The following is a 12,056-nucleotide window of genomic DNA, read 5'->3' on the forward strand; positions in this document are numbered from 1 at the left end:
AGTTACTTTTTTCCACTAAAAATGAGTTTCGTAGCTGGGATTGCTAGGTATCAAGAACAAATAGTTCACTGACGAGTTTCTCCATGTCTCTGTACTTTGATGTGACTCATGAGCTGGCAATATGTACAAAGCACCCACTAGTTACTTCCATTAAAAAATATGATCACCACACGTTTTATCTCCAGTGAAGGCTCATAAGAGAATCTCAAACCATCTTTGTGGATAATAAAACGGGGTAATTAGAACTGGTTGGTAGTTCATTTGGAGAAATTTCTTTTTTTTGTTTCTGAGATGGAGTCTCACTCTGTTGCCCAGGCTGGAGTGCAGTGGCGCCATCTCGGCTCACTGCAAGCTCCAACTCCCGGGTTCACGCCATTCTCCCGCCTCAGCCTCCCGAGTAGCTGGGACTACAGGCGCCTGCCACCACGCCCGGCTAATGTTTTGTATTTTTAGTAGAGACGGGGTTTCACGGTGCTGGTCAGGATGGTCTCGATCTCCTGACCTCATCATCCGCCCGCCTTGGCCTCTCAAAGTGCTGGGATTAGAGGTATGAGCCACTGCGCCCGGCCCTTAGAGATGGGGTTTCTCCATGTTGGTCAGGCTGGTCTCAAACTCCCGACTTCAGATGATCCACCTGCCTCTGCCTCCCAAAGTGCTGGGATTACAGGCATAAACCACTGCGCCTGGTGCATTTGGAGAAATTTCTACTTTGATCTAAGAACTTTAAGTTTGGGCCGGGCGGATGACTCACGCCTGTAATCCCAGAACTTTGGGAGGCTGAGGCGGGCACATCACTCGAGCTCAAGAGTTCAAGACCAGCCTAGGCAACATGGCGAAACTCCATCTCTAGAAAAAATATAAAAATGGCCGGGTGGTGGTGGGCGCCTAGTAATCCCAGCTACTCGGGAGGCTGAGGCAGAAGAATTGCTTGAACTCAGGACACGGAGGTTGCAGTGAACTGAGATAGTGCCACTGCACTCTAGCCTGGGTGACAGTGCAAAGACTCTGTCTCCATTAAAAAAAAAAAAGAAAGAAAGAAAGAAAGAAAAAGAAAACAAGAAAATAAAAAATGCAAAAATTAGCCACAAGTGGTGGTGCAGGTCTGCCATCCCAGCTAGTCAGGAGGCTGAGGTGGGAGGATCACTCGAGTCTGGGAGGTCAAGGTAGCAGTGAGCTATGATTGCATCACTGCACTCCAGCCTGGGAGACAGAGTGACACTGTCTCAAAAAAAATAAAAAAGAAAAAAAAAGAAAAAAGAAAAAATGGCCAGGCGCAGTGGTGGCTCACGCCTGTAATCTCAGCACTTTGGGAGGCCGAGTCAGGCAGATCATGAGGTTAGGAGTTCCAGACCAGCTTGGCCAATATGGTGAAACCCCGTCTCTACCAAAAATACAAAAATTTGCCGGGCATGGTGGTACGTGCCTGTAGTCCCAGCTATTTGGGAGGCTGAGGCAGAAGAATTGCTTGAACTCAGGAGGTGGATGTTGCAGTGAGCCAAGACCACGCCACTGCACTCCAGCTTAGACGACAGAGTGAGACTTAGACGACAGAGTGTCTCTATGGGTCGGGTGCAGTGGTTCACACCTGTAATCCCAGCACTTTGGGAGGCTGAAATGGGAGAATCACTTGAGCCCCGGAGTTCAAGATCAGCCTGGGCAACATAGGGAGGCCCTGTCTCTACAAAAAAAAAAATTTTAATTAGCCAGGCATGTTGGTGTGTGCCTGAAAATCCAGCTACTTAGGAGGCTGAGGTGGGAGGATCACATGAGCCCAGGAGTTGGAGGTTGCAGTAAGCTATGATTGCACCATTGCACTCCAGCCTGGGTGACAGCAAAACTGACTCCCTCCCATATGAGGCTCATAATAATCTTTTTTTTTTTTTTTTTTGAGATGGAGTCTCGCTCTGTCGCCCAGGCTGGAGTGCAGTGGTGCAGTGGTGCGATCTCGGCTCACTGCAAGCTCCACCTCCCGAGTTCTCTCCATTCTCCTGCCTCAGCCTCCAGAGTAGCTGGGACTACAGGCGCCCACCACCATGATCGGCTAATTTTTTGTATTTCTAGCAGAGATGGGATTTCACCATGTTAGTCAGGATGGTTTCAATCTCCTGACCTCATGATCCTCCCGCCTTGGCCTCCTAAAGTGTTGAGATTACAGGCCTGAGCCACCACACCCAGCTCATAATATTCCTTCTACAATTTGCAAAGGATGAAACAATGAAGGCACAGAAATTTACTAAGAAATGTATAACTCAGCTAGTGTTCATCCTATTTGTAAATGGGACTACTCAGCTGATCAAGCCCAAAACACAGAAAACATCCGTTTTTGTTTTTGTTTTTTTTTCTAACACCTTTAAGGTTAGTTGGATTTGAACATCTTTGATTCTTTCCCTTTGTGTCCGGAGTTGGTTGCTTCCAGTGGGTTTGTGGTCTCTCTGACTTCCAAGAATGAAGCTGAGGACCTTCCCGGTGAGTGTTACAGCTTTTAAAGGTGGCACGGACCCAAAGAGTGAGCAGCAGCAAGATTTATTGTGAAGAGCGAAAGAGCAAATCTTTTAGTGTACCACAGAGCACAAAGGCATGGAGCAGGTTGCCTCTGCCACAAGGTTGGGGGTTGGGGGTGGTCAGCTTTTATTCTCTTATTGTCCCCTCCCATGTTCCGTTTCTGTCCTATCAGAGTGTCCTTTTTTCAATCTTCCCCGTGATTGGCTTTTAGACTCCTGCTGATTGGTAAGTTTTACAGAGCGCTGATTGGTGCATTTTACAGAGCACTGATTGGTGCGTTTTACAATCCTCCTGCTAGCTACTGAGCACTGATTGGTGCGTTTTTACAGAGCGCTGATTGGTACATTTTACAATCCCCTTGCTAGCTACAGAGCACTGATTGGTGCGTTTTCCAGTCCTAGCTACAGAGTGCTGATTGGTGTGTTTTACAATCCTCTTGTAAGACAGAAAAGTTCTCCAAGTTCCCACTTCACCCAGGAAGTCCAGCTGGCTTCACCTCTCACTCTCATCCTGTAACCAAGTCCAAACTTGTTCTGCTCACTGCATGACAGCCAATGGGTGAAGAGTCAAGGAGTTAGAGCAAGGGTAGTAACTATTTCTGACAGCTAGCAAACCCAGAAAATTACAGAATAATATATTAAAGAACTATCTTTTTGGCTGGGCATGGTGGCTCACGACTGTAATCCCAGCACTTTGGGAGGCCAGAGTGGCTGGATCATGAGGTCAGGAGTTCAAGACCTTCCTGGCCAAAATGGTGCAACCTTGTCTCTACTAAAAATACAAAGAATTAGCTGGGCATGGTGGCGGATGCCTGTAATCCCAGCTACTTGGGAGGCTGGGACAGGAGAATCACTTAAACCAGGGAGGCAGAGGTTGCAGTGAGCTGAAATCGAGACACTGTACTCCAGCCTGGTGACAGAGTGAGACTCCATCTCAAAAAAAAAAAAAAAAAAAAAAAAGAGAGAGAGACGGAGTCCTGCTGTGTTGCCCAGGCTGGAGTGCAGTGTCTTGATCTCAGCTCACTGCAACCTCCACCTCCCGGGTTTATGTAATTCTCCTGTCTCAGCCTCCCGAGTAGCTGGGACTACAGGTGCACACCTCCACACCCAGCTAATTTTTGTATTTTTAGTAGAGAAGGGGTTTCTTCATGTTGGTCAGACTCGTCTTGAACTCCTGACCTCAGGTGATCCACCCATCTTGGCCTCCCAAAGTGCTGGGATCACAGGTGTGAGCCACCACGCCCAGCCTAAAGAACCATCTTAAGTTAATACACATTTCAGGCTCTTTTTGTGTTAAGGGCAGGGGGAAGAAGAGGGGGTTGAAATCAAGGGGTGACTGATGACTGTAGACATCTGGGCACCAGCGAGGGTTCCTCGAGGACGGAAGCCTCTCTGTTCCTGGTCAGGTCACAACACTTTCTCAAACTCTCAACATTGTTACTTGTGTGTACACCCTCCTTATCTCCTTGGGGGTTAGTTTTGGGAAGGGACTGTTATCATCCTTGCTTTAAAGTTAAACTATAAATTCCTCCCATAGTTAGCTTGGCCTACGTGCAGAGATAAGCAAAAGCGGTTAACTTAGATATCACCCAGGGGTGGGAGTGGGGAGTTTAGGAGCAAAATGGAATTAGTCATGCTAGGCCTCCTTTTCAATGTTACAATTCCACATTATCAAATTATTTCAATCCGACATTTTCAAGTTATTTCAATATATCCAAATATATTCTTCTGTTTTTTTTGAGTGAGAGTCTCGCTCTGTCGCCCAGAGGCCGGAGTGCAATTGCGCGATCTCGGCTCACTGCAACCTCCATGTCTCGGATTCAAGCGATTCTGCCTCAGCCTCTTCAGTACTTGGGATTACAGGCGTGCATCACCACACTCGGCTAATTTTTGTATTTTTAGTAGAGACAGAGTTTCACAGTGTTGGCCAGGCTGGTCTTGACCTCCTGACCTCAAGTGATCTGCCCGTTTCAGCCTCCCAAAAGGCTGGGATTACAGGTGTGAGCCACCGCGCCCGGCCTTTTCTTTAATTTTTTTTTTTAATTTTTGAAAATTTTAATTAATTAATTAATTAATTAATTAAGAGAGGGACTCTCACTCTATCACCCAGGCTAAAGTGCTGGAGTGCAATGGCGCGATCTAGGCTCACTGCAACCTCCGCCTCTCCGGTTCAAGCAATTCTTCTGCCTCCTGAGTAGCTGGGATTACAGGCAACCGCCACTACACCTGGCTATTTTTAGTAGAGAAGGGGTTTCTTCATTTTGTCTAGGCTGTTCTAGAACTCCTGGCCTCAAGCGATCTTCCCGCCTTGGCCTCCCAAAATGTTGGGATTACAGGCGTGATCCACCGCCCCCAGCTCACCATGCCTAAGCTATACCCTCACGGACCTGTCGTTGACATTAAATTTGATAATACATATAGAGTACTGTATATGAAATATACGAAGGCCTGTGCTGAGTGTTCAAGAAATCGGTCAGTATTACTCTACTTATATTAATAAATGTAACTGATGAAATCACAATGGCGAGATCTCGATACTCAACAATAAGGGAGATGGAAACTGAGGCAAGGAAGGGGTCAGGCGTGGTCTACAAACCTAGCTCAAATGGTTGAGATTACCGGCCGCGCCCCTTATTCAGATCAACCCCTTCTCTGCTGATCACCGGCGCGAGCCAGCCTAGGCTCCCGGAAGGTAAACACATCGCCAAGGGCTGGGCAGAAGGCGAGTGTGGGACGAGTGAGTGGCCAGCTAAAAGTGATTGGCAGCTGCCATGTCCACGTGCTCTGAGCTTCGAACCAGCTGTCGCGAGAATTCGATGTAAACAGACCAGTCTCCCTGTCCTCCGGCTCCAACTTGAGACGCTCACGTGAGCGGGACAGGAGTGTGGAACATGTTGATTTTCTTTTCAAAGCCACGAAGGTTCTGTCTTCCAAAAAAAATGTACATGTTCGTAATTACTCCCCAGCTGCCTGCGTTCGCAACCGAACCTGACACGTCGGCTTCACCCGAACTTACATGCTGTTGTGTTTTCCCTCCAGCCCCAGCGGATTGGACACATTCAGGAGGCGGGTCCGCCTCTTTCCTACTTGCTGGTTGGCGAAGCTGACCTCCAAGGGCGGTGCCCGGCCATAGCCGGTTTGCTTCTGGGATTGGCTAGAGGGGTGGTTCCGCTGAGGCGTGGTAGGAAGTGGCTGCCGTCAATCAAGCGGGGAGACTCCAAACAGTGAGCCTAGAGCTGGAGAACAGCGTTAACCGGCGGGGCGGCCGGTGAGAGGGCTGGCGGGGCTTTGGCTTTGGGGAGGCTTGGGGAGGACGAGGGACTGGCGGCGTGAGGGGACTGGGTCGGGCTGGCAGGAATTCGACAAGAGAGAGGTGTCGATACTGGAGGGGGAGGGGAGCAGTGCAAGGGGCCGGAGGGCGGCAGGGGGCAGCGGTGGCTCCGTGTTGGAGGTTAAGTGGGCAGTGCCGTGCGAGTGTCTTTCAGGAGACTGGGGCCTGAGGGGCTGGCGAGGGTCGTCCTCAGGAGACAGGGCCCTTAAAGGACAGGGCTTGGGAGACTGTGGTTCGAGAAAGCAAGAATGGGATGAGAATGAGAGGGATGAGGGGCTGGAGGTGCAGGTACCCTCTGAGGAGGTGGTGGCTCTGCTCGTTGGGGCAGAGGGTGTTTTGGTTGTAGGAGGTGGGGCGCACAGGTTTGGAGTTTTCACATCAGGTGTGAATGCTCCCTACTTACAAATGATGGTTTTAGGTGCCTTCAAGATGAGTTCCAGGCTATGGGCTTCCCTGAGCCCTGTAAGAGATCTTTGATACTGCTGTCAGTCCTCTTTTAACCTTAACCAAGCCGACTCCATGCTCTTAAAATCTCTGATTCAGAGGGTCATGAAACATTCTAGGATTAGGATTTACTGATGTGACGGGAAAGGGTAAAGGACTGTAACAGCATATAAGTTTATGTTACTTATTTGACTACTTACTACTAGTCAAATAAATAATTGCTTGACTTGTTTGTTACTTATTAAACTCTGGTGATTAGGTTACAGTAGCAAGGTGTTATCAATGTGATTGAAATTGTGGCCATGCAGTCTTTACTCATAGATTCCCAATAGGTTTAATTGGAAGGTAGAGTGGTATCATGTCACTTGTTCCGTTTGGTCTTGAAATATTGTACCGTGTGTATTTTCACTATCTCAACATAAAATTTAAGTAAATTCCCATCCCATGATCTGGTTCTCTTACCCTTGTAATTTATGTTAACGACAGACCAAGGGGGTACAGCAAGAGTCTTCCTTAAATTGTTTTGTGGTTCTGAGACCTGGTCCTATTAAAAAACAAAACAGGATGGGCGCGGTGGCTCAAGCCTGTAATCTCAGCACTTTGGGAGGCTAAGGCTGATGGATCGCTTGAGCTCAGGAGTTCGAGACCAGCCTGGGATACATGGTGAAACCCCGTCTCTACAAAAAAATATAAAATTTAGCTCGGCATGGTGGCGCTTGCCTGTAATCTCAGCTACTCTGGAGGCTTAGACAGGAGAATTGTTTGATCCTGGGAGGCAGAGATTGCGGTGAGCAGAGATCGTGCCACTGAACTTCAGCCTGGGCGACAGAGCGAGACTCTTATCTCAAAAATAATAATAACCCCCCAAACCCCTCATTATAATTTGAAAAAAATTAAAAATCTACTTCATCTTTTTTTCCCTTTCTGGTGTAACAGGAATTTCTGGGAAAGTTTCCTACATTTGAGGCATTTTTGACAAGGGATCTCTAGTGAGTAATCATAAATCTTCCTCCCTACCCCCAACAATGATCCATGTTTTTCTATTTTTTTGTTCTGGAAACAGGTTTTATGAATGAAGCTATGGCTACAGATTCCCCAAGAAGACCCAGTCGTTGTACTGGTGGAGTTGTGGTTCGTCCCCAGGCTGTCACGTAAGCACATTTCAGATAAACCCAATAGCTGAAGAAAATATTACTCAGAATAGTAGCTAACATTTAGGTTTTCTTTATGAACAGCGGTTACTTTTGTAAAAATCTTTTAAATGTTGGCTTTATGGGATGAATAATAATAATTGCCAAGGCCAAATGAAGAATTTGGAGAGTTAAGTTGATGTATTCAGCACATTTACAGAGTACATGAAGAACACTGCTAAATCCCGAAGAGCAGTGTTTTCAAACTCCAAGTTTAACAAGTTAGTGGATTGTCAAATCAGTTTAGTGGGTCAGGAGTTGTAGTAGAAAATGAAATAGAGGCCAGGCGGGGTGACTTATGCCTGTAATCCCAGCACTTTGGGAGGCCCGGGCGGGCGGATCACGAGGTCAGGAGATCGAGACCATCCTGGCTAACATGGTGAAACCCCGTCTCTACTAAAAATACAAAAAGTTAGCCGGGCGTGGTGGTGGGCGCCTGTAGTCCCAGCTACTTGAGAGGCTGAGGCAGGAGAATGGCGTAAACCCAGGAGGCGGAGCTTGCAGTGAGCTGAGATCATGCCACTGCACTCCAGCCTGGGCGACAGAGCGAGACTCCATTTCAAAGAAAAAAAAAAATGAAATAGAATATAATAGAAAATATAGCTGGGAGTTTGTATTATTTCATGACATTCACATAGATGTGTATGTATGTATTTACCAGACAGTGATGTAAAATGTATCTCTTTTAACTTTTAAGTTAAAGGGTACATGTGCAGGTTCGTTATATAGGGAAACTCATGTCGCAGGGGTTTGTTGTACAGATTGTTTCATCACCCAGGTATTAAGCATAGTCCCCATTAGTTATTTTTGCTAATCCTCTCCCTGTTCCCACCCAACTCTGATAGGCCCCAGTGTGTGTTGTTCCTGTCTATGTATCCATGTGTTATCTGTAAAAAGTATCTCTTAGTCTAGGTCTATGTCAGAAAGTTTCAAAGTAAGTGTCATAGTACGTTTCTGTGTTTTTGGCATTCTTTGACAAAGAATGTGTATACTTACTAGGAGCTTATAATCTAATATGGTTTGAAGATATGTATACTTTTTTGTTTTTTTTAAGATGGAGTCTCACTCTGTCCCCCAGGCTGGAGTGCAGTGGCGCCATCTCAGCTCACTGCAGCCTCCACTTCCTCCCCTGCCTCCCAGATTCAAGCAATTCTCCTGCCTCAGCCTCCCAAGTAGCTGGGATTACAGGCGAGTGCCACCACGCCTGGCCAATTTTTGTATTTTTAGCAGAGATGGGGTTTTGCCATGTTGGCCAGGCTGGTCTTAAACTCCTGACCTCAGGTGATCTGCCTGCCTTGGCCTCCCAAAGTGCTAGAATTACATGTGTGAGCCACTGTGCCCCACCAAAGATATGTATACTTGAAGGCTGAGGTGGGAGGATTGCTTGAACCCAGGAGTTTGACACCAGCCTGAACAACATCCCGAGACCCTCATGTGTTAAAAAAATACAAAAATTAGCCAGGCGTTGTGGCAGGTGCCTGGAGCCTTAGCTACTCACGAGGCTGAGATGGTAGGATCACTTGGGCTCAGGAGCTTGAGGCTGTGGTAAGCTGTGATTGTGCCATTACGCTCCAGCCTGGGTGACAGAGTGAGACTGTGTCTTAAAAAAAATATATGGCTGGGCGCGGTGGCTCACACCTGTAATTCCAGCACTTTGGGAAGCTGAGGCAGTGGGCGGATCACCTGAGGTCGGGAGTTTGAGACCAGCCCAACCAACATGGAGAAACCCTGTCTCTACTAAAACTACAAAAATTAGCCAGGCATGGTGGCAGGAGCCTGTAATCCTAGCTCCTCGGGAGTCTGGGGCAGGAGAATTGCTTGAACCCGGGAGGCAGAGGTTGCAGTGAACTGAGATCGTGCCATCGCACTCCAGCCTGGGGGACAAGAGCAAGACTTTCTCTCCAAAAAAATAAAATCAGTCAATCAATATATATGTTATGTGTGTGTGTGTGTGTGTGTGTTATATAAAATTCTTTTTTTTTTTTCCTTTTTTTGAGATGGAGTCTCGCTCCGATGCCCAGGCTGGAGTGCAGTGGGATGATCTTGGCTTACTGCAACCTCTGCCTTCTGGGTTCCAATGATTCTTTTGCCTCAGCCTCCCAAGTAGCTGGGATTACAAACGTGGATCACCATGCCTGGCTAATTGTTTTTTTGTTTTTTGTTTTAGACGGAGTTTTGCTCACTTTGCTCAGGCTAGAGTGCAATGGTGTGATCTTGGCTCACCGCAACCTCTGCATCCTGGGTTCAAGCAATTCTCCTGCCTCAGCCTCCCGAGTAGCTGGGATTATAGGCATGTGCCACCATGCCTGGCTAATTTTGTATTTTTTAGTAGAGACAGCGTTTCTCCATGTTGGCCAGGCTGGTCTCAAACTCCTGACCTCAGGTGATCTGCCTGCCTCGGCCTCCCAAAATTCTGGGATTACGGGTGTGAGCTACTGCTCCAGGCCTAATTTTTGGTAGAGATGGGGTTTTGTCAAATTGTCTAGGCTGAAGCAAACAAGTAAATAAGTAAAACACTTATAGGCTGTGATTGTGCACAGTGTACTACAATGGAGAATGACAAAGGAAAATATATATAAGGGTGTCACGGAAGCTCTCTCAGAGGAGGCAACACTTAACCTGGAGATCTAAAAGGAAGGGAAGGGGATGGGAAGGAATCCAGATAGAGAGAAAGGTGGTGTAAAGGTCTTGATTCAAAGAAGAACTTGGTGTGTGCTAGGAATTGAAGTTGCATATGGCTGAATCAGAATAAGGAGAGTGGCAAAAAATGAAGTTGGAGAGGTAGCCTAATTTTTTTTTTTAGGCCTAATCAATTTTTGTAGGTCTCTAGGGCATATTGCTTTTTTAATAGGATTTATGATAAATCATATTATTTTCAAGTGTGATTTTTCACATCTCTCTTGAAATGGATTTGAATTAGTATTTTGATTTTTTTGTTGTTGTTTTTTTGAGACGGAGTCTTGCTTTTTTGCCCAAGCTGGGGTGCAGTGGCGCAATCTTGACTCACTGCAACCTCCACCTCCTGGGTTCAAGTGATTCTACTGCTTCAGCCTCCTGAGCAGCTGGAATTACAGGGTGCACCACTAGACCCAGCGAATTTTTGTATATTTAGTGGAGATGGGGTTTCAGCATGTTGGCCAGGCTTGTCTTGAACTCCTGACCTCAAGTGATCCACCCACCTCGGCTTCCCAAAGTGCTGGGATTATAGGCATGAGCCACCATGCCTGGCCTAAAATAGTATCTTGAAGAAATTATTTTTTTCCCCTTGCTGAAGTTTATGTACTTTATATTTAAAATGCATTAATTTAGTGTCCTTACTTAATTAACAATGTTATTTCCCCCCTTTTTTTTTTTGTTTGTTTTTTAGAGATGGGGTCTTGCTATGTTGCCTAGCCTGGCTGCCAACTCCTGGGTTCAAATGATGCTCCCACCTCAGCTTCGTAAATAGCTGGGACTACAGGCACATGCTATTGTACCCAGCTTTCCCTCATTTTTATGCATTTTAATTTTTTTGTATGTCTTTTCTGTACCAAAAGTTCTGTGAAGGCTTAATAGCTTCTTCTAATGCCTGTATCTGCCAGAAAATGTAGACTCACCTGCTATATACAGGTAAGGGACTAGGTTCATAACCAATTTAAAGAGAAGGTCACTAGATAGTGAGTCATCAGCAATCATTTTACTTGCTCTAATTAGGGCATTCTTCTGCTCTGACCAAGAGCAAGGTCCTACCTTAGGTCTCTGTCATCACTCCTTCAAATATGACTTAGAAACTATCTCTATCAAATTAGGAGAGCATGACTTTTAAAAAGAGATAATGTTTAAAAATGTTAAAAGCTCATTTACATTTAATAACATATATAAAGACCCTTGAAACCAGAAAGTAGTTTAGCAGAAATATCAGCTGATAAGAGTTAGCCTTTTTTTTTTTTTTTTTTTGCCTTATTTGAATATTATGAGTGATGCCTGTAATCCCAGCACTTTGGAAGACTGAGGCAGGAGGATCCGCTTGAGCTCAGAAGTTTGAGACCAGCCTGGGCAACATGGTGAAACCCCATCTCTACAAAAAATACAAAGATTAGCTGGGCGTGGTGGTGCATGTCTGTAGTCCCAGCTACTTGAGATCCTGAGGTGGGAGGATTGCTTAAGCCCCAGAGGTCGAGGCAGCAGTGAGCCGAGATCACACCACTGCACTCCAGCCTGGGTGACAGAGTGAGACCATGTCTCAAAAAAAAAAAAAAACCAAAAAAAAAATCAAAACCACAAACAACAACAACAAAAAACGAGTGACTTTATTAAGACTTGTAAATAGAGCTTTTTTCATGGTCTATGTTAAGCTCTCCTGACCAGCATTGTCCATTTCACCCTTTTCCAGAGAGCAGTCCTACATGGAAAGTGTTGTGACTTTTCTGCAGGATGTTGTGCCGCAGGTAAGTGTCTATATGTGCTTTCAGCTTCCCTTTGGTCAGGAGAGCTCTGAAATGTTTGGTTTCCTAAACTTGACACTAGTACCAGCAACTTCAGAAAGGTTTTTGGTGTTTTAGCATCCTGAGCATTGGTAGGGTGGGACTACATTATTGTTTAGATGTGCTG

At 46.1% G+C, this 12,056-nt stretch overlaps 1 protein-coding gene across 13 annotated transcripts in view; it reads left to right on the plus strand.

The window, feature by feature from the left end:
- The first annotated feature begins 5,642 nt into the window (after positions 1-5,642).
- The window catches only part of BCAS3 (BCAS3 microtubule associated cell migration factor), a 704,563-nt gene continuing 698,149 nt past the window's right edge, over positions 5,643-12,056 (plus strand). For all 13 annotated transcript variants that reach the window (XM_017950665.3, XM_017950664.3, XM_017950669.3 and 10 more), the window contains exons 1-3: positions 5,643-5,769; positions 7,340-7,427; positions 11,839-11,893. In XM_017950665.3, coding sequence (XP_017806154.1) covers positions 7,345-7,427; positions 11,839-11,893 — 138 coding nt within the window. In that variant the 5' untranslated portion in view covers positions 5,643-5,769; positions 7,340-7,344. The remainder of the gene's footprint in view (positions 5,770-7,339; positions 7,428-11,838; positions 11,894-12,056) is intronic.

This window comes from Papio anubis, chromosome 17 (genome assembly GCF_008728515.1).
Source record: "Papio anubis isolate 15944 chromosome 17, Panubis1.0, whole genome shotgun sequence".
NCBI classification, from domain to species: domain Eukaryota; kingdom Metazoa; phylum Chordata; class Mammalia; order Primates; family Cercopithecidae; genus Papio; species Papio anubis.